Genomic DNA, 23,880 nt, shown 5'->3' with positions numbered 1-23,880 from the left:
ACACATTGAGACAGAAGGAGATTTTAAGATGATAAGAAAGGTTCCAAAAGAGAGGAGGCCATTTGGCCCATCGAACCCACAGGTTTGACAGTTAGCAGTGAACTGATCCAAGGGCCTCATCCAGACAGCTTTGAATGAGGCCAAGATATTGACTTCAACAACACTGCTGGGTAGCTTGTTCCATGCTCTCACAGCCCTTTGTGTAAAGGCCTCTGCTCTCTATTCAATGCTAAACAGATTCAGCTCTTTTAGGCTGTCACTGTGGGACATTCCTTTAAGCACTGTACATTTTCTGGATGATCTTTTCTGGACAGATCCCAATTCAGAAATAACTTTTTTTTTGTAACATTGTGACCAATCTGTAAACAACATTCAAAATGAGGTTTTGTGCATTGTATAATTTCAATATAAAATCCCCTTCAAATTAAATTATACAGTTTTATCTATGTACAGTCTGCTGCCGTATAAAAACAGCCATTTTATTGCTTCCACACATTATCTAGAGTATGCAAATGGTGTGTCAATGTAAACACGTTTTTATAAGTACAATAGCCTTTTCAAGCTTGTTTTCCATTTGTCATTTATAATTTGTTTTTGCTACCTGTATGCACTATTCTGCACTTGTCTAAATTAAACATCATCTGCCAGTGTTTGCCCAGTCTTGAATTTCATCTAAATTGTTTTGAATTCCATTGCTGCTTCTACAGCATTTACAGTACTAATCCTTCTATTGTGCTATTGTGAAGGTGCTCTAAGATGGAGAGTAATAACTACTGTTAATCAACCCAGGGCATCCTGACAATAAAAAAGGAAGAACACACAAGTAAACAGTCCATATTCCCACGAGCAATTTCATCCATCCACCTGTTCTCTAACTACTTTATCTAATTCAGGGTTGCAGGGGAGCTGGACATATCTCAGCAAGCAATAGGAGCAAGACAGGGCACACCCTGGACGGCACATCAGTCCATCACAGGCCATGCATCTGCTTTTTTCACATTGTTATATGTATTTTCTGTATCTTTTATTTTTATAAATGCCTTCCATGAACAACTGTTCACACTCTTTGCCACCAATCACAGCTAACAACTATAAACTGCTAGACACCCTTGAAATAACTGCAGCTGAAAAGTAAATGTTGGAAATAAATTAACTCGTTCTGTTTCACAGCAATTTCAAACTTCCATTATTTTTCGAGACATACCATTGTGGAGCCCGACTGCCACACTATACCAAAAGGATTAATACAGAAAAATAACTAACTTGTTTTATTATCATGGCCATCTTTATTTGTTTTCTTGTTTCCAGCTTCCCATTATATTTCACATAAAAGTATGTTCTCACATTCTATGCTCTTTGGTTTTATAGGAAGAAGAGTCATTGACTTAAAACTAGATTATTCAAACTGACTATGTACAGTAAGTATGTTAAATGCTGTGCACTGCACTGTGTTTTACAAATACGCAATCTGTGATATTCAGTATACAGTAGAAACTCTGCATATGATATTCGGTATAGCCAGAGAAATTAATGTGTGACCAAAACTATAGATAGCTAATTAGACAGATAAAAGAGTTACCCAATACTCATTTGATTAACAGCCCTGCTTTGCAGACATATTGTGTAGGAGGGGGGGTCTTCAAATTACACCACCATGAAATTCTCCATCACATATACAGAACTTTTTTTTCTCTTTTGATTGAAATACCCAGCTAAATCCAAAGCCGAGTGAGATCTAATCGATTAGTCCCATTCCAGTGCAGAGACTTATCCATTAAAACCCCAGATGAAATCAGAACAGCTGTCATACTGATTTTCTCCTCAAGTACAATGCTCAGATCTGCTTCATCTGATCCCAGTATTCAGCTAGAATAACCCACTGGAAAAGCACTCTGTTCTCAAAATTGATGTACCTTTCAAACCTACAAATTGAGGCTCTCAAGCTCGCTAATATTTCCCTTTAGGTGATTTTTTTCCCCTTTTTTTAAACGAGGTACCTAAGCAGAATGTTCTGGTCTGAGTCATCCCCTGAAATGGCTCATATTCAACCCGTCATCCAGTTAGTAAATTCCTTTTCAGAATAATGTTTCCCACACAAAGTACACTTGTGACTACTTGGTTCAGTTGTCAAATACAAATTACTGGCCAGCGGGAGAGTTTCGGCAACACTGCAGCTCTAAACCTCATTTCCCAATTTCATTCTATTTTGTAGAAAAGGAAAAGATAACGTTTGAATTAAGAGCTGACAGTGTCCCAAGAACAGAAATATATATATTGTTTTTTGACCAATATCCATGCTATAAGGCAGAGTTAAATGCCCCTTATATTGCATTATTTGATGCAAGGTGATTGAAACTAATTGAAGGATTATTAAGGAAGGTGTTTGGTAATACACTGTGTAGGTTTAGAGCCTAGCAAATGAAATCTCATGACCAATACACAGCTGCACTCCTTTTAGCATACTGTATAAAGGCCATTTTGTTGAAATGTATGTCTTTGTTTGATTAAGCATTAATTAATTTACGATTGACTTTCAGTATAGCATAAATATGCAACTTAAAACTTTGAATCTGGGCAGAATGGTGTAATCTTAAGTACTGTAAGTACGTGAACTACAAACAGAAAATAAAATGTTTTTATTCCTCTTAGTTTTAAAATTCAATTTTGTTAATGTTATGTCAATATACTGTAGTGACTGATATTATCCAGTAAATTTGCAGAACACTCCACAACTTACTGGGAAGTGTGAGGGGATTAACACACATTTTTTGGCTCCAATTCCCTTGGCAGATTGGAAGACAGCCTGGTTATTTTTTATTTCATTATATTCTGGTATTTTACCATGGAAGTATGACACTGAGAACAAATTTGCTCAATGATAACCTGGGGACCCATTTAAACAGTAAGGCATTTACTAGAGCAAGTGCTCATGGATATCCTGTGTCTTGCTCAAGGGTATAACAGCTGCATCCCAATGGGGATTTAAACCCAAGGTCCTCCGATCCATAGTCCAGAGCCCTAACCACTATTCTGAACTGCGGCCTTTAATAAGGACAAAGCAGTGGGAACCAGCAACTGGAAATAAATCCAAAAATCAGTTAAACAACTGATTGGGGAGCGGGAGGAATCACTTCGCTTCAGAGGTTGTCTTCTTTCTTGTACAATTCACATGACAGTGTGTTACATGGAAAACTAAGACCAGCATTTCACCAAATAAATCCTTTACAGAAACATGTACAGTACCTCAAGAGTTCTACACTTGCTGTGATACAAATACTTTGCAGGACAACAGGTCACAATGATTAGATCTTCTAAAAAAGACAAAGATTATCGATCTCTAATTAATGCCAATACAAGAGTGCTCCACAATATACTGCATTATTACATTCTAGAAAAATAAAATGTGTATATCTTTGCAAGTTTCTATAGTACAGTATATTGGTGTTCATGTATATTGGTGTTCATGTATATTGTATATTGCACTTAGAATGCTTTATATTGCAATACAGCATTCTAAGTGCTTTTCAATAACTGTAGCCAGAAATGTATCAGAATAATATTGCCTGTAAAGCAAGAAAACTTTAGATGATTTTAAAAATCATGCAAAAAAGTATTCAGAAAAAAAACCTGTATTAAGCTATTCATTTTAAAAACCCGAGGAAACCAGATCGCAGAGCTTCTGTACCTCACTATGAACAAGTCCCTGTCAGTTGGGTCACAATAACTCCTTAATGAAAAAAAAAGACAGTTGTGCAACAAATGCAGCTACTAAGAAGAGCCTTGAGAGGTGTTCTATCCTCTTTCAAAGCATACAAACTTCTTACTTCCTGCTTCAGTCACTTAAACAATGACAGTTCCTTTGCAGCAGTTGCTTATTGCACTAAAGATTCATTGACATAGACAGTTTGTACATGCAGAAGGAGCCCGAAGCCTTCAAGACTAATAGTCCACATTCTGCCCTGAATTTATCTGTGATTCATTAAGGCTCTTCTGTCAATAAAGGACATAACACTGTGATAAATATGCACTCAGGATCTTCTTCATGCTGTTAATTGAGGTATTACATGGCATCTTGATTGCAATAAATATGCACAACAAGCTTCAGCAGCAATAATAAATTCTCATGAGGGCTGCAGCACATTATTTTATTCCCTGTCAATGTGTATTCTTCCTTTCAGATAAACAGCAAAAGAGCAGGCTTCTGTGCTGTTTAAACACCTTTTAGAAAGATGGAGACAGAAATATTCCAACTGGTAAAACTGATTTATATCAAGGAGGAATAAAACAGAAATAAAGATAAGGGCTCTACTATTGAAAATACCGGATCCAGACACAGATTATACATGAATTCTCATGCGTGCGATTAGCAGGCCATGGAGCATATGAACTGGTAATTGAGCCCACTGTCTCTTCCCCTTCTATATTAAGTTACATCAACATATGAAACGTTGAAGTTTTGTGGAGTGCAATAACCCAAACCATAAAGAGCAATCAGTGCCTGCCTATGCTGACAGTCATGTTTCAGAAACATTGCTACTACACCAATATTTTTATCTGCACAATGGGAGGCGGCCTCCCCGGGCCTCCGAACAACTTTAAGGGACAGCAATGTTCAACCATTTTACCCAAGAAAAGAAAAAAAATAAATAAAAGGGCTAGAACACAAAGCTGATAGGGGGAGACAGCTTTCAAAGGAATGAAAGGTAATGTTCTATTTTATACAAGTATGCCTTTTTGTTTTTATTGTGTTTGATTCTGACATTATATCTGATGCAATTTCCATTTTAATATTATAAAAAAATGTGAAAACCCTGACATAGCAGACAACAAAATACACAGCTGAAAGAGAAACATTTTAGATTACAGGAGGATTTCAATGCAGCTTGGGAATATACACTGACTACATGGACTGTCTGGGTATATGAAAACAAACCCATTCAATCACAAATAACTGTTTTCCATAACAGCAACTCTCGTGGAGTCCCATGTTCAGGACCATGTTCATAACTGAGCACCACCTGTTGTCCAGATGAAAGATCTGCACCATTTTATTTTCCATCAGTCTCAAATGGAGCATAAAAATAAAGAAACAGGTTGTTTTAATACTTCAATAGGAATTCCGAGATGCCAGCAGAAACTATATAAAGGCTAAAGGGTACTTTTTCAGGTAATATAAACAGATGAATTACATCAATCACTGTACAGAGATCAGAGGCCCTAAATCATCCATTACCATTCACCAAAACTTACAGTATGTGTACTGTAAATTTAAAGGAGCAACCAACATTACTTGTACAAATGCAACTAATTACAAACCACATTGGAGGACCCAACAGACAATTAGCTGACTACATTGTGAAACAAAAACGAAGCATCTGAATTAATACAGCAGCGTTTCCATTTGCTCTACAGTAGCAATAACCACACTGCTGAAGACATCATCATACATAGTATGGAGCGAGCCAGTGTTATGGAACAAAGCTTCTAGCAAACAAAAAGAGTGAGAATTGATCTCGTAACTCCTTGTACTCTTGTAACCTTTTGGAGTGAACCTTCTATTCTGACACATGACATCATCCCCTGCACTGTGATTGCATTTCTTTCTAAACTGCTGAAGAAAGACTTTCGAGCCTAAAGGTGCTGAAACTAAAAATTTGTAATCACTTAAATTTTCTGTACAACATACAGTATCTGTTTTTGTATAAAACATCTTTTTCTTTTTTAGTCATTATCGTATACTACAGGCCAGCCTAATCAAATATATATAAATAAGCAGGTCTAAAACCTTAAATTCTATTAAACTATCATTCTGGTATTATTTTTTATCCCAATGAATGATTTATACATAAATAAACAATTCAGATGTAATACATCTCCAGGTAAACATTTAAAAAATATCTTAAAAATATTGATACTGCTGTATCTTCTAAACTTACACTGTATACATATAGATAAATGAAAGGATAAGAAGAATTGGGTTTCTGAAAAGTTGTGCATGTTTTATTGTAGTCAAATGCCCAGTGTAGCACCCTAGTGTTGCTTGTGTAACAAAATCCATCTAAATAGACTTTATACTTTAACAGATGTAAATTAATTTAGGAGCCACATGTATTAAAGGCAACATCAATGTTACATTTTAAACATCCTTTGAACTCTTAGCCCCTTTAATGAATTTCTCTATCAATTCAAACATCTGCCTAAAATTTCAATTTCTAGATCACTACATTTCTACAGTGCGTATGCTAATTCCGATAATACTCCAAATCCACCAACTGGGCATTTTACATAATCCACTCAACATTTTTAATTTATTCCACCTCCTGGAACAGCTTCAGCTATGAAGAGTAAGAAAAGAAAAGCACTGAACAGGCACAAATCGTTAAATATCTAAAAAAAAGTATTTGAGAAATGTTCATCTATATAAGGTACTGTATGTGAATAAGGTCTGTCACTAGATACAGTATATTGACATTGGTTTGACTCTTGTGGTTTGGAATGTATTAAAAATAACTGCATCCCTCTCACCATACACTGATTTATTTATATTGTTCGGATTCTAGGGATTTGTAGTTCTCATTCCAAAAATTAATCTCAATCTTTTTTTGATTAAACAAATCCAACAGGCTATTGAATTGCACCACAATTCCATCTATCCAATGACATGCATACCTTCCTGACTACTGAATCTTTTTTATACAACTGAACACAGACACATATGCAGACATCAACGGATATATACTATCCTATATCGTATAAATACATCATATCATTTAAAATGCTGTTTAATACCTTTTAAATGTTTACTCACCAGTTTGTACCTCTGCAAAGGTATTCGGCTGGTGTCAATGGGGTCACGCTCAGTTTCATTACTGAATTTGACTTCAGGCAGTGCCACTGCACACATCACATGAGCCCATCTGCAAAACAGACATAGGCACTCACTACAAACTTACTTAAAAGTCAGTGTTGGAATTTATATACGTACTGTACATAAATCTTCACAGTTAAGTCACCTGTCAGACTCTAGATACTAGAGCACATTAGCTGCCCTTATCAGAACATAATGACACGAACACACAGGCCTTTGCTTCATGTGGTCTCAATACAATCACCATTGAGGGAAAATAGAGGCTAAGGCTGTCCATTTCTATAAATGAGGAAGAGCTCCCAAACCCACGGAGGGATAAAACAAGTTTAAGGCCACATCAGTTCCTATCTTGAAACATGCAAATGGGGAGAAAAAAAAAACATTTTAAGGAAACAAATGGTATATGGGAATTCACTTTTTTTTTGTTAAGCATTCCCAAGGGACAGAACAAATGGACAAAAACAATGATACAAGAAAAGGCTTCTGTTCAGCCTTTCCTTAAGAATCCTAATTTTGTCCCCCATTAAGTAAGATATAAACTTAAAATATAAGTGTATCTGCAATTTGATTATTAGGACTAGATTGTCCAGAAACAGCAATTAACATTTGGACATCATATTAATGTGGCCACTCTCAATAAAACACATAAATGTGGCAAAATTGAAATGATGTTGTTATTCGTGAACAGATAAAAGCATTATGTGCATTGTCTGGCATGTTAAGTACCACATATTAAAACATCTCCTCCAAAGCTAACAGTGTGCTTCATCTTCTGCTGCTTACAATTAATGAGAAACACATATTTCTGAAAGATAAACACAGCACAGCTATTGAGATTAAATTATGTATTGGCAGCTACATCAGGCACCACATCCCTAAACAGCATTTGAGCATTAAACATTTCTGAGTTAAACCATCATTTCTACAAATTCTTACTTGGTGTCAGTTGTTTGCTTCAACGCTCCACCCCTCAGATTGCAGAGACAGCATTCCTGAATAAAATGATGTAAACAGGTTATATGAAGCTAGTCACACTGCCATTTACTTGAGTAAAACACTTTATTATTGGAGTGTCACTGCTACTGTAATTGTAAAGCAACAAATCACAAAGCTGTCATTCTAGCTGTTTGTGGATTACTTTCAGTAGACTGCATCGCATTAATGCTGACAAACCAAAGAAAACAGAACAATTTACAAAACATTAATTAAACAGATGCCAATACAACACAACTTTAAAGGCCTTTTTTGAGTTCTCACAGCCATTTGTTTCCATTCAGCTTCAGTCAAACTAGCAACATGATGGGATCCGTTGAAGTGTACGAATAATACCAGCTTTGGGAAGCTTGAATTATTACAGACAATCTGCTGTTTCAGACTGTTTTTTTCACCATGCTTGATTACATATTTTCACACCATTTGATATGTGATAAAAGAGAAAGAAAAAATCATCCCTGTCAGAATTTTGCTGTAGAATCCTAGAGGGCAGCTGATCATAAAAAAACAACACAAACATTCTTGTAAAATCAGCGCTGAAAATTAATTTGAATCAGAGTTCCAAAGCTGGGCCTTGAGAACTGTGAACGTATAAACCCTGAGTTGTGAAATTGTTCATATTAACTTTGTGCCTTACAGTTGACTGGAATGAGGCCTTAAAATAATAATTAACTGATCTACCTTTGCATTCATCATACCATAATTTATAGTAAAGCACAGAGATATAATGTTTTCTGAACATCCAGGATACACAGAAGGCTCAGCTTGTCATTGGAACAACATTAAGTTCTTAAGTCATGTTTTACATCTTTGCTTTATACACATATTGAGCTAACCTGTAAAATACTACACTGCATGGTTCTGAAAGACTTTGCTTGCAGAATGTCTTAACTTGAATTTCAAAGAGACGCAAGTGACATTAGGCAACTTACTACTGTATATAAAGTGCTAAAACCTTTTAAGAAATAAAGACAGGAGGCTATTGACCCATCTAGCCTGTTCAGTTGTTAGATTTGTTCCACCATTAGCTTACTCTGCATCATTGCTTGGGGAATCCCTGTCATAGTTGGCTAGTAACTTGACCTTATCTTGCACCTTCGATCACAGAGTTGAACTCGCACTCCGGCAAGCACTTTCACAGGTTGAGCCATTTGGGAGACCCAAGGCCATTGCATTTACATCATGTGGAGAGCAATACATTGACGGATTTCATAGGATAGATGTTTCATAATAAACTGAAATTTCCAGACAAAATATTCTGAGACATTGTGTTCATGAAAAAGACACATTCAACTTCAACACAGGTTTGACCTTTCTGTGCTACTCACACCCAGTTCCTGGTGAGACTATCCCAAATCTCATTTTGTGTTTCAATCAGCTACAGTATGTTATGTTACATGGTCAAATTTAATTTAGTTAGTTGCCGGTTGGCAAAAACATACTGTATGCTTTATACTTTATTTAAATGTTGACATGAACAATGCCACAGTCTGCAGATTCATGTGGGCAACCTCAGATGTTAATTTTCAAAACTAAGTGAACATTTGCCTAGTAGTTACATTTAACACCTTCACAAACCACACGAGTAAGTCACTCTTAATGAAACTTGTGTTTAACTTATATTTAATGAAAATAATGAACACACCGACTTTACTTTTAAAGGTCCCATTGGATTTTATGGTTTTAGCTTTGGTAGAGAATAACTAGAATAAAAATTAATAGTAACTATGTATGCCAAAAAAGACACTTCCTAAAAAAAGATATTCTGAAACAAGTCTTTCAGGAACGAAAATCAGTAATGCACACTGCAATTCAAGGTTTATATCTATCAATGAATATTATTGTGGAGAGGAAAGAATATTTTGATTCAGCTGTAATTAATGGGACTAAAAAGCTGTTACAGACACCATCTGTGACTATTTGTGTCAATGTTTTCACACGAAACCAATTTCCTATAATTTGCATTATAGACAGATATCACAGATAGAGAGTATAATTATTTTGTTCATGTGTCTTTAATTGTTTGAGGAGGGTGTTTCTCTATGTCTTGGAAGAGATATTTTTTGAAAAGAAGAAAACTGTTAAGATGACTTCTGGAAGTTTCTAAGGAGAATTCAAGCCTGACAAGAACTCACCTTCGGCACAAATTAATGTTTAAAAAAAAACAATTAGTAAGATGGCATTTTAATTCCAAATTTAGCTCTCAAAAACTGATGCATATCAATGTATAACCTTCCCTCCCCTATGGACAAACCCCATGAAATATTTATAACATAATCTACAGTTTGAAAATTATATATTAGAGATCATTTCATTTGAACAAAAGAGAAAATGTAATTTATTTTTTACTGAAGATTAATACTGTCTAATTATTAATACTGCCTAAAGGCAACTTTCTTTGTTGTTTTCCTAATTTGTGTACATCAATAAACTATATTAGCATTTTCTCTCAAACACTGCAGGTGTGGAAACAGCCGTATTTCCTCAGACAATTGATTTGCAATTATGAAATACAGTACAACAGGAAATTAACTATTAATGATGTATTCTTATCAAAGTTTGTGCTGCTACACAATATTTTTCATAGTGAAAACACAAATTACAGAACAATACATTTAGGAATTAGGTTAACTAAATAAAGCTATCAATTTATAGTTCTTTGGATTCAAAGCCTGCTTACATAGACTGTAACCTGACATCCTAATATAAAAAAAAAAACATCTGGTTTGTAATGGTGTTTTTAATGGCATGAGGTCTGAGGATTGTTAATACATGATACACTGAGACAGGCATCTGACTTCCAGAGATTACTCTTCAAATAATAATGGTTACATTTTGACCTTGTTTTGACCTTGTAAGTTACTGTAATGTTCTAAATTGTCTTAATGTAGTTACGACAGGTATGTATTTATGGTCCTGTAGTGTGGAGGACTGCCCCAGTGACGCATTGGACTGCCATGACAAAGGGACTACCAACAGGCACTCATAATCAAACAGTGCTGTGATGTGTGTGTAGAATTTACCTGTGGTATAAAGCTCACTGTTGATTGCTAATTATGTAATTGAAAAGAATACAGGGAATTGCATATGGGGTTCTATAGTGTACATACTGTAACGAGGACCTGGAGATTCTCTCGACTCTTTTTATCATCTATAGTTCTGTCCTCCAGCACTACAATGCTCATATAGCCACTTCTAAAGTCGATTATTAACCAATCATCCCACTTAACCATCTCAATTAGTGATGTAATTAATACAACCTAAGTGCATAAGCATGTAAATTAACACTACCACCTAAGTGCATGAGCGTTTAATTAACAGCAATGTATAATGCTATTGACACTAAACCACACGTCCATCTTATTCAATAGTATTATGGACAATGCAGGAATAAATAAATATTGTTATTGGGAACATGCCCTGTATGTTGCCCTCTAAATGTATCAGAACATCAAAGTCAAAACTATTATTTCTAATTTAAAGTCAAACAACTTGTATTTGTGATCATGAGATTAACAGGAATGATAAGTACAAAATACAGTTTTATTTTTGGGCAAATCAAAGCACACACTTGATTATATTAGAACAATATATAGATGTTTTCAATACAGTGATTTCAAATGATAATACAATATGTGGTCTATAGAAAATTCAGATTGTGAAAGTCAGTATTTGATGGCATATCTTTTTGAGGTAAACCGCTCGTCAGGATGGCCGAGTGGTCATGGACTCGTGTCTTTCCAATTCACGTGGGTGTTCTGGTCTCCAAATGGAGGTTGCGGGTTCAAATCCCACTCTTAACAGCAACACCTTGGAGATGGTGTGGTGGCTCTGTGGCTAAGGATCTGCGCCTGTGGCTGGAAGTCCAGTGTTTTACTGCAGTATTTTTTGTGCTGCAAAAATGTAATTGAATAATTCACAGTAACATCACAAAGACAACATAAAATACTGGTTGCTCCATAGTTAGGAACTGTTTATTCATTTACTCATTTACTTACTCATTTATTCATTTAAAGATGTATTTGATAAACTAAAGATAATGTACGTAACACCAGTTCTTCTGTGTGCTATACTCTTTTAAACTCACCCACACTCACGACTACTCCCTACACTAAGGTACAACTTATAACCAAATCTGAACTATAATGGATCATGTATTGAGTAGGTGGTACTTCAATGAGAACATTTGCAAATGAATCCACAATTTAATTGCTGCTGGCTAGCATACAGTAAATGCAGTCAGTGAAGCACGAATCCTGTACAATATTATCCCCAAGGAAGCATGCTACTTTTCAACACTTGATCAAAGTGAGATTGGCTAGAGATACAGTACAGTACCTTGTACCAATCTTCACAATTGCATGTAACTCGTGGAAGACACATTTGTTTCTTATAAACAGCCCTTTATTAAGGCAATGGGATGGAAGAAGTAACAACCTCCGGGACTTGTCTATCAGCAGGGGTGTCCTTTTAATGCTGTCTTAAGTTGTAATATGTTAGCACAGATCCCTAGGCTCTATAAAATATAAGGATTCCTGAGGTAAGAACTTCAGATACACAGCTTTCATTCTGCAATTTCTCAAGGCCACACGCAGAGTGCTACTTTGACATAGCTATGCGATAAAAATACTTGAGCTGTAAACTGAACAGTAGCCGAGAACATAAAAATAGGCAATTTCTTATGTAAATCTAAGTTCACCCAACCCATAAAAGGCAACTCTGGGATTAAGGAGATCAGTAGACGTATTCAGAAACTATTAATCGCTCTAAGTTTATCCCCTTTTCATTATTATGTTTCTGTACTTCTTTTTGGATGACCAGGTATTGTACAGTATATCAAATAGTAGTTTTAGATTTCAAAGGTGTTATGGACATATTTCCAAGAAACACAAACACCACTACTAATATAATACGTACCCCCAGAAGATTCTGGGGGTTTCTAAATGTGAAAATATGATACCAGGCTGCGTCACTCACTTAGCCCTCTATCCGACATTGATTTTGAGAGTTTGAAAAAATATGGAATAGCACATGTAGCAGTCAGGCTTGATATTTAAGCTTCTTGAAAATGTGTGTATTCAGATCATCAAGGGAAGGTTACAGTTATTTGTTAAACAGCTGACAAATAAAGTACTTAATTTATCAAATGAATGTTACATTGAGGATAATTTATGCAAATTATCCTCGTACAAACAAATACCACCTGAATCAAAGTACGACTTACAGCTGTCATGTCTCCAATTGCACAGCGATCACAAGACCAGTTACCGTGTACATCCTGGGCACGGACACCATAACAGCCTACAAACAACAGAATGAATAAACAATTAGCAACATGATCCTTGAAATGCTTTTTGTCTGTCTGTCAGCTCATCCTGACAGAGAATCTGCATCAACGTGTGTATGGAGATTTGAAAGCTCACTTGAAGCTATTTGATTTTTCCAAGTTCACACATATGCCACTTTACGAATGAATAAAAACATAAAAGCTGTGAATTAAGAGAATGCTTTAGCCAGACTTAATTGTGCATGTACAGTATATACTGTAGGACAATAACATAAAATTAGCCTTCACTTATTCCTCATTGTCCAAGCAGATAAAGAACAGGAAACGTGACATACTGTACAGTAGCTTTTATGACTGTGCGCTGGGAGGAAAAGAGGGCAACCTGAGTTTTTTGTCTTCTGCTTGTTTGTTTTTTCCAGTGTAGCTTATACAGCCTTTGCAGAATGCAATAAACAGATAACCTTATGATGTAAATAATTTCACTCCAAAAAACTACAGAAATAAATACAAGAGCTCAGTGATAAGGCGCAGTATTTTCACTTGTGAACTTCTTCATAGAAGAAATGAATCGTAATGGCATAGATTATGGATATCAACTACTTAAAAGCCATGCGGAAACTGGTCTTGTTCTCAGTAGCACAGACAGAAAAAACTGTACACTGCATTTGATATCTATTGCATTTATATTCACATAACCATAAAATATGAAAACTAGAGCAAAATACCCAAGAATGATGCAAATAAATATTTGATATTCTTCGATCCAGGGTATTTTTTATTTATATATAATTTTTGATGTTTTAAACATTTAAATAGCACTCTTCATTCCCTAGACCAACATTATCTAATAGTCTGTACAAGACCTGGTGAACAGTGCATGAAGCTGAGGATTCTTCACAGTCCCGGCCAACTGGAAATGGTGATGCAGCTCTACATTGCAGGTGTTGTTGTATTAAACGGTGCCTTTGTACTTTAATGGGACAGTGGGGAGCTGGTGTTAGTTGACTGTGCTGTGTTTAATGTGGTCAGCCTCATAAGAAACCTTTACGTTTGCTAATGAAATAAAATTATACAGTAAATCCCCAGATATTAAGGGGCTCCTAAGTAGCTCCACTGAGAAAGGTGGTTATCCAAGCACAGACTGAGCTCAGTGGTCACAGGTTCGAGCCAGGGTTGTGTCACTAACCAACTGTGACTGGGATTCCACAATCCACAAAAAACACAACAAAATAACTCTCCCATTAAATTTTAAAATGAAGTTATCGTATATGTTGTGGTGAAAAAAATACAGTATAGTATAATGGCTACTCCATAATGTTCTGTTTTGTAGGTTATCAATAAAGATATCATTTTAAAGTTTGCTATATATATTTTATAATCCAGGATCTTACACAACTGATAGCAAGTAAGAAACTACTTGTGTAATTAATCTAATATTTCTAATGTTATTGGACTTGTATCAATTTATTAAAAAGTATTAGGTTGGAAATAACAAACATAGTATTAATGCATGTGACCCACGGAATATGACACCCAGTTGCTGAAATCATGCTGAATTGACACCTCACAGAACCTCGCAGGAATCCAGGATTGAATATGATGAGCTGAGAGAAAATTGAAATTAATTTTAGCAGAAGAGGTATGGGCAGTTACAGTGATTTCATGGTTTCTGACAATGAAGTCATTAAATTTAAACATGGAGCCAGATACTTATTACTAATAAAGGACTACACCTGGAGAAAATGGTTAGCAGCTTACTGTCCGAGCAATTTGTATAATAACCAATTCCTGGAGCACCGTAGTCATTCCAAACAACTGCAAGAACGTGACTGAAATGAATAACTATCTGCTGACGTCAGGCACCACAGAACAGACTCTGACAGAGCAGGGGTAGGAAGGGTGATGATGGAAAATTGTAGTGATCAGTTCGTGAGACGTTAGTTTTAAGTAAGTGAAGAAATGCTTAACATAATTTCATCAGATGGACATTGAAATAAAGATGGAAAAGTTGAAATAGCATAGAATACAGTATGTCAGAGAAGGCACTGTTAAGGGTTTCTCAAGGATAGTAATGCATTCGACCATATAATACATCAATAATCTACAGAACCTCTACTGAAGTACCAATGAAGCACCCATCATTTTTCTTCTGCATTTCAGAACAATTCTGGAGAAATTCAGAAAAACGCCACACTATACAGTACATACAGCACCACCTCTAGTGTGAAACCGACCTATATTATGCTGAAGTTTAAATGTTAGTCAGTTATTGCAGTTGGTGATGACAAGATTGTGTATAGATTAAAGATTAAATGAAAAATTAATTAAAATGTCAAAATCTTCTCTTTAACTTCCTCCAATTTCAGTGAAGTCTAATGAGAAATAACTTAATCTTCAAAAATCTTCAACTGCAAAATAAACAGACAGCCCCCAGTTGATCGATATCAGTAGACTATATCAACTGGTTACACTCACTGTTAGCCTCAACAATGCCTGGAACTTCTTAGCTGGGTGTTGGACAATTCAAGCTCTTTAGATTTATTTTCTGAATCCACAGAAAGCAGACTAGACATGAAAAGAAACACGAGTATATTATGATTACTTCTTCAAATCAATAGAAGCATTTGCAATGTATTGTGATGATTCATCTCCATAAACCATTCTGCAAAATACATTTCATAAATATATCTGAGAGACAAATGTGTTTAATTTGAGTCTTGGCTGCAGGATCAAACCCACAACCCAAAGGATAAAATGTGAGAGTGCAATAGTTCCACCAGAAGCCTGTCACATTTCAATGTTTCCCTTTTGTAAACAAGTTCTGTTGTTCATTATAAAACCAACCAAATGAGGCCCCTGTAGTGCTGGTATTAGGAAAATCAGACAATATTTACGTTATAAAAGGAAGGTCACAAATTTTAGGTTTCCATGAAGTCACACTAACTCCAAATCAACTGAAAGCAACACACAAACTGGTCCAAAGAAATACTGGGAAAGCGGTAGAAGTGTGGTATTGGCAATCAAATAAGCTACGGAAGTGTGTAGTTTATGTAGAAGATTCACCATGGGGAGCAGTGGTTTATGGAAAAAGACACGCAACCACTAAATGACTTCAGCTCAAAACACACAATGAACCTTCCCCAGCCAATCGCTGAATCATGTGTGGTTTTTGCTTCTCATACTCGCTGACCTTCTTCCATTTCCTTCATTTTACCAGGACAACAATCTGTGCTTCAGTTGCTTACAAATTTAATGATCTTCATGGAGGAAAACAGAAATCCCGCCAAGCTGGAAAGGTTCTTTGTATAACAGCGGTGACGTGATTATATGGTACTGTACCACGTTTTCTAGTGTTTTAGGATGAAAAGAAAATGTTGCAAATAAAAAAAAAGGCTTATTTCAGATTGGTAACCTCTTAGTACAACTCTGCTTTCATTTCTTTAAGGCATACAAGCAAAGTGAGCAATGAATGCCCACATATTTCAAGAAAATACTGAAATTTGTTCACCTTTTTGAAATCTCTGGGAGTGGAGCAGGAAATAAATATCTATAGCAAAACTTGCCGTTTTATGTTGCTATTAATGTTTGTATGTTCTGTTCATTTTGCTAGCCCAGAACCCCCCCACACATGACCCCTGAATGCAACAAACAGGGTCTTTTCTGTCTTTATTTCTGTTTGTCAAACTTTTTGCAGTTTATTCTATATGAATGTTTGTTTTTTTGTGTAGCCTGGAGCATTGCTGGTGTTTTGTGTGATGGACACTCAAATACACCGCATTAACACAGCAACACATTCGTGTGTGTTTCCGCCTTACTACAAATCCATACAGCTCATCATAGTACAAAACTGGACCTGCAGGATTTTTAGGTTTTTTAGATTGCTTAACCTGTCCATCTAACCACATTCACCCTGATAACCAGAGGTTCAAAATAAAGTTCCTTAGTTCTTTCTACTGTAGGTCCACTTAGACTGACCAGACTCTAAATCAGCCTTTGGCTGGGCACACATGCTTTGCACCTATATTAACAACGAAGACATCTGTCATATCATATCAACAGCCCCTGGAGTACCTTCCAGAGCCAACACACATACATATAGTGACTTACAAATGTACAACCCATGATTCAAGAATATAAGAAAGTGCAGAAATTGATAGGTTTCTCAAACCTTCGATTAAAACACACTTAATCTGAAAGAGTTTCCTGAGGGAACTGTTCATTTAAGAATGTGAATTGGTTAAGCTTAAACTTAAAATCCCTGATACTGTATGATACACAGATGGAATAAAATACAAAATGCTGTTTAAAATTCATTGACACATTAAGTGAACAAACACTACAAAAGAGCAGCCATTTACAGACTGAGTCATTTTGTTATTGCGGTCTGTTCTTGTTTTGCAGCCAGGTGAGTGGCCAAGTGTCAGCTGTCCTCATTCATAAGTCTTAGGACTGTCCAAAACAGCAGGCAGAATAAACCGAGTCTTCATTTATCAGACATTCTGCCACGTTTATAAGCAGTTATACAGCTGGCAAAGCCAGACGTGAAAAGGGGGATGTCAATACAGTGAAAAAAAATGTGTACTGGGGCAAAAAACACTATTTGAGGAAAAAGATACTCGTACTTGGTAAACCTACATGAATACTAAATCAGTCTCTAGGTACAAAATATGCATTAGATCCTACAGAAAGCAGCCAAGGAGCTGTTCTCCTGTCATATGCTGGTTTATACTGTACAGCCGTTGGCAAGTCAAAATGAAAAGTCTTGCCGTAGGGAAAACACAGTTGCAGATAAACGTGGATTGCGCAATAGAGCTGGAACAACACAACACAACTCTGATCTGGCACCGTGACCTTGGGCATAAGGAAGGGCCTGACGCAGGAAGGGGAGATTTGCATGATATTCCACACAAGATGACGGTGCTCAGGGATCTGCATAAAGGGCAAAGAGCATACTTACTGGCATGCACCTGCACGCTGCATGTCCTACAAGAGATCAGGGGACTGGACCCATCGTCCTCTAACAGAGCACTGGGAGGGCAGGATTCACTGTTCTCCTCTCTGTACGCAAAGCAGATCTCTGGAATTAAGGGCTTGCTCTTCAGTCCCTTTGCTACTTCCTTTGTCTCAGAAATTGATTCTGTAAAAACTCTGCTTTCTTCAGGCTTGTCTTCCGGCTGAGAACAGAACACATTTTTTGTTAGACCTTTGCTGAAATTCTCGTTTTACTGTTGATGATAGGATTTGGGAATACAGCATAACAGACTGGATAGAGACAGACTAGGATTGATCTGATCCAGTATTCAGGGTATTTTAATACAAATTACCCTGTTGGTTAAGTCACACTGTTGAAATGCTGCAATTGTCAATTAGTGAGAGGACTGCATATACTGTATGTATGTGTGTACAACTCCATGCTACAAGTCCTGAGAGGCAATATACATAAAGAATACATAAACCCTAACTACTAATAAACTAAAGATTTTTAGTAATTAATTTAATATTTAAGGGTTTGGAAACCTAACTACATTTCTGTTACTCTATAGAAGTCTTAAATGTTTTGCTAAAGCAAAATATATTTTTTATATTTTTCTTTGCACAAAAAAGGGAACTTTCTCACATTACAATAGCTGGGTTTTGAGAACATTCTTTAATAAGGCTTTCATGCTGTAGCTTGATTTTCACCCTGAAAGTCTCTTCCTGTTGGAAGAAAGTTCAGAAACATAAAGTTTCTCTGTTGGAACAGCTCTTTTGTGTGAAGAGCTCACCTATTTATTGGTTTTTCATATTGTTCTAAATATAAAATCTAAATGGTCACATGACAGAGCACCTTCTTTGCAACATCACTGAACAAAGGAAAATATTCCTGCAATTTACTATTAACAATAATGACAATTGCAATATTTGAATCTGCATGTGTGTGTATTTGAATTCATACGTATAGAATGTGTATATTTTACACAATATAAGGTGACATGGTAAATGGCACAACACTGCCTAACCTCTTGGCAAAGAGCACAATTCACACAGGACATATAAGGGAAAATGTGTATGACAAGAACACTTTTATTATTCAAGAATCGCATGTTTATTTATTCAGGTGAACAGAGCTTATATACAGGTTGATTAAATATGCATCCTTTAAGTTCACACTTTCTTCTATGATATACAAGTAGTGGACAAAACTTGGAAACACCAAGTCACTTAATAGGACGTTGAGCGAAGGATGCTTCATCTGACCCTATCTCATTTCTCCACTGCTCAGTAGTGCATTGCCTGTGTTCTTTGCAGCACTGGACTCACAGTGCATTGCCAAAGTTGATAAGCACTCTAACCCAGCTATGGTATTCCTGTCTGTGAAGTTCTCGACCAACAGTTTTAGGTGAAACAGACAGCATGCACCACTGGTTGAAATATGCAGTTGCTCTTTTGTTTTTCCTTGTATTTAGAAATAATACACAGACATCACAATCCAGGACAATGCACTGTTGCCCTTTGCTGCTTAAATATTTCCCTTGGATTTCCTTGCTGACATCACCTTATACACCATTGTTTGTTAAACAAGTGTTGTCTTGGTTACTGAAGCTCCTGCCAAATGTGTCCCAACAATCACCTCTTCTTTTTATATCAATGAGGTCCCCTCTTGCAACCATAATGATATGCAGGCCTGTCCAGCATTTATACACATAACCCCTAACATGAAGCACACCTGTGCAGAAGCCCTTGCTCTCAATATTCTTGGTGTCGCTCATTTTCCCTGGAGATTCCATATTTTCTACTCCCTGTATTTTTTCCAACTTACAGTATGTTTATAAAATCAATGAGTAAATGCAATGATTTTTAAAAGTGTACTGTCTAGAAATGGTGCGTGTTTAAAATCACTACGACAGATGGCCACATCAGAGTTATTTATCATTGTGTAATGCTGTCCAGTAGTGAAGACTTGACAATACTCAATACCAATACAATACATGAGGATTAAAAACAGAGATTCAAACTCATCGTTCATTTTGCAATGTTTGAATTGTGCACACAAAGTATGCAGAGCAGGATTGTCAATCTTGATTAAATATGATGTTGAGGTGTTACCTGCGGGAGTACTGTTTGGTTTACCTGGTAATAAGGCATAAAGAGAGAGCAGATTGCACAGTATGGTTCAGTTTTGGCAGCAGTGGCATTGTACTCCTTCTCTGCAAGAAAATTTGGTTTCTTATTTTGCCAGAGATGAATGAGAGGTTTGGCCCACGGTTCCACTTCCTGCACTTCTTCTTCTGTGAGTGAAACGTCTGGTAATTCTGAGAAAAGAAAAGGTGATGTGTTCATCCACACTTCCGAAAGCAACATAAAATAAGACAACCTGAAAGGCTGCAGCCTTTCATGCATCATTGTAGGATATTTTTTCTGAACACAAAAAAACAACTATATACTGTATATTTCGTGATGTATTTAAAGAAATCAGACAATCGGAGGTGCTACAGTTAACCTGAATTTATTTTACACTTTTTGTGACAGTTTTAAAATATGCATCTCCTGACACGCAGGTGAGGCCCAAAGAGGGACTGAATTAATAATTTTGAAAAAAAAATGCATGATTAGAATCTCATCATCTTGAAGACCACAGTAATGAATTCCTCCATTACTTCCCCAGAAAATATTGACAGAACGCCACCATGCTATTCCAAACTGTTTGTTTTGCAATCAAATCACTTTTATCAGCTGTTCGTTTTTGACATACAGGCATTCAGAATATAATAAATTGTTTCTTTATTGGTTTTCATAATTAGACACAAAGGAGGTAATCTAGAAACAAGAGTGTTGTAACATACTGTAGGACACCCAAACTCCTGTTTCTAAATGTCAAAATACTCACTTCTGAAACATGCTTCTGTTGTTGTTTGTCGAACACAGAACATAAGAGACATGAGTTACACATGACAAAAAATCCCCTGTCCTGGAGGGAGGTCCTAGTACCACTTGTCTTGAAAAAACGTAGCCCCAGCACTAACAATACACCTGTCACTGCAAAAGCATGCTGAAGTTAATGCTTTAACCAACCATTTATTATAGTGATCAGACATTAAGCAATCAAAGAATAAATAGCACCAGTAGTGCAATGCTTTCTGCATCCTACAGATGCAGATGTGGATTTGAAATAAAGCTAAATGCCCACACAAGCCTGAACTGTGACCTAGGGAGGTGGGGACAGATGGAAAACTGATGTGGCACATGATATGGCCCACCTGCTTCAAGAAATGTCACACCATCATTAACATCTTCATTGCTAAAGTATTTAACACCCTCTAGAGTTCGGTTAGGATGTGAGCAAACACTAAATTTAAATGAGTACATTTCTACGTAATAATAATAATCAGTACATAAAACTACCACAACTTATTCATTTAAAAAAGCAAATCCTAGCAGCTTGCAACTGTAATAAAAGGCATTTTAAAAGCAACTTTTGACAACAGCGAAACACATGCAGTATACAGTAGAAAGTGTTTAAAACACACTTCTTTTTTGTGTAAATTTAACAGAATGAACTGTAGTTTGCATGAAATTGCAAGTAGTCTACCTTTTTAACAAATCAGGTGCTTACGGAAAAATTGTGACTGCCGTCACAAGTACACCTGTATAATGAAGCAATACCACTGTGCCAAAAATGGACCATTCCATAAAAACACTTTGTGTTCTTGTTAGTTCCCTTAGGTTTGAAATAGAATCAGACAGAACTCACCCTTAGCCTTGAAATTGAATCAGTCGGTATTCCCCTTTACACTTGAAATAGAATCATACAGAACTATCACAGAAAATGAAGCATTTCCTGCAGCCATTAGGGCAAAGCTTGGTCAGGTACAATAGCTAATAACTGATCCTGATGGATTTGCTGAACTTCAGATGATAACAAATGTACTTTTGAAAAAACACCAACAACTTGTATTTTCTAGTAATGTTTCTGGTACAAGGTGAATTTGAAATAGTTGTACAGTAAAATCCAGGATGCTGAAGTACACATACCATAGCATCGCACCAGAAGACGTAGAAAGGATTGGGAGAAATGAAACAAGAAGAATGAAAAACTACACCTTTTTGACATACTGTAGACAAATTCTGCTTATTCAGTTCAACTGGAAGTCTCTAAAGGAAATACTGTATAATAGGCCATTTGCTCAATGGAAGGATGCCAGTTCCTGCTTTCAAATTGAGCAGATGTATACAGCAATAGACACTCTGAGAGTACGATTTTCTTTTGCCAATCTTAACAATTTTTTCTGATTCTTTAGGTTATTTTACACTGATGTGTTTGAGCTGGCTGGCCTCCACTCTGAACAGTACTAGTGCATCTGTTATTTTTTTCAGGTACTTGAGCATTATCTTTGCTTTGGGAGGTATTATGAGCTACAACAAATAACCAGTGTAGAAACAACCAGCAATCTACATAGTTATAATAATATGGATATTGAACTATAAAACACACAAACATCATATGTGTCACTTTTTACAAAGTAACTATGATGTATCTTTTTCATTTTCTTCCCATCTTTTTAATTAGGAGGAGATTATATCACAACACTAGAGCTATGGCACTGTGCATCTCTGAGACACAACTAAGGAAAAAAAAGTTTTCTTTAGCTTGCTTCATCTCTCTCAACAGAACACAGTATACTGTAGAGGCATGAACCTTATAGCACATCTAAAATCAACAGGAAATTGATGTTTGCTGGAATTGCTAAAACCAGGTCAACCCAAAGGTTATTTTATTAACCAAGTACAACAAATCTAGCTGCATATGCATTAATAAAATGAATTCTAAACATATTGCTTCAGGGTTTCACAATGCAGATATAATTAATCATCCACTACAAAATGGCTTTGTGTTATCTTTTTTATTCTTATTATTTCATTGTTATGAGGTAGTGGAGCCTGGTAAAGCAAGTGTAGCACACAAAAATAACATTACAAAAAAAAAGTATCAAAAAGTAGGTAGTCCAAATCCCTTTGGGAGTCCAAATGTACTGAAATCAGAAATGTGTCTTAAAATGGGGCTCAGAATTGGAATATTAAGCAGGAGAGTAAATGCAGTTTGAGGGATTTTCAAAGTGCCTGTCTGTAAAAGCCTCTACTGTATATGAAGTGGAAAGAGATCACAGTAAGGAATCTCCAGAACTGGCCCGGGCATAAGGTGAATCCGATTTGGTGAGAGAGGTCTCTTGCAGTGTACTATTCTTACAGCCCCAGGCAATGACCACATTGGAACAGTGTCAGATAAAGGTCATCCCTATCCCTTGACTAGCACTTTATTTCAACAATTGTTTTCTTCTCTTTCACAGTGTGAAAACAAGCACTCATCCTGACAGCTCACATCTCTGAGTGTGCTGCCTGTCTTCAGTTCATCAGAAAAATGAGGCGTCCCAGAAGGGACAAGAAGGGTTTCGTAAAGAGTGACAGGTTACACAACCATATTGCTGAATCTGATACCCCAAAAATAACTTTTTCAAGTCCAAATCAGACCCTCGAATCAAATAGTTACTACCAATCAAATGAGCCAGAGAGACCTCACCGATTCCTTTCATTTGTAGCTTTTCGGAGGTTCTTATGTCTGTATTAAATAGTTCATTAATAAGAACAAAAAATGGGAATTATAAATATACAGTATGCAACAAACTTTTGACTTAACAAGCCATACTTTACTGTACACCCTTTTGGTTAAAGGAGTTATATTTAAAAAAGTTAGACA

General features: G+C 36.3%; 1 protein-coding gene across 7 annotated transcripts in view; it reads right to left on the bottom strand.

The window, feature by feature from the left end:
• kdm4c (lysine (K)-specific demethylase 4C) overlaps window positions 1-23,880 on the bottom strand; it is a 219,702-nt gene that overhangs the window by 52,240 nt on the left and 143,582 nt on the right. For all 7 annotated transcript variants that reach the window (XM_088608770.1, XM_088609019.1, XM_088609003.1 and 4 more), the window contains 5 exons: window positions 20,259-20,440; window positions 18,106-18,322; window positions 13,086-13,162; window positions 7,805-7,860; window positions 6,809-6,917 (listed from right to left, as the gene is read on the bottom strand). In XM_088608770.1, the coding sequence (XP_088464896.1) occupies window positions 6,809-6,917; window positions 7,805-7,860; window positions 13,086-13,162; window positions 18,106-18,322; window positions 20,259-20,440 (641 nt within the window). The remainder of the gene's footprint in view (window positions 1-6,808; window positions 6,918-7,804; window positions 7,861-13,085; window positions 13,163-18,105; window positions 18,323-20,258; window positions 20,441-23,880) is intronic.

The sequence above is a fragment of the Lepisosteus platostomus genome, chromosome 1 (assembly GCF_059453375.1).
Source record: "Lepisosteus platostomus isolate fLepPlt1 chromosome 1, fLepPlt1.hap1, whole genome shotgun sequence".
Taxonomy (NCBI): domain Eukaryota; kingdom Metazoa; phylum Chordata; class Actinopteri; order Semionotiformes; family Lepisosteidae; genus Lepisosteus; species Lepisosteus platostomus.
The sequence above is the reverse complement of the archived record's forward strand: the minus strand, read 5'-3'. Positions and strand labels throughout refer to the sequence as shown.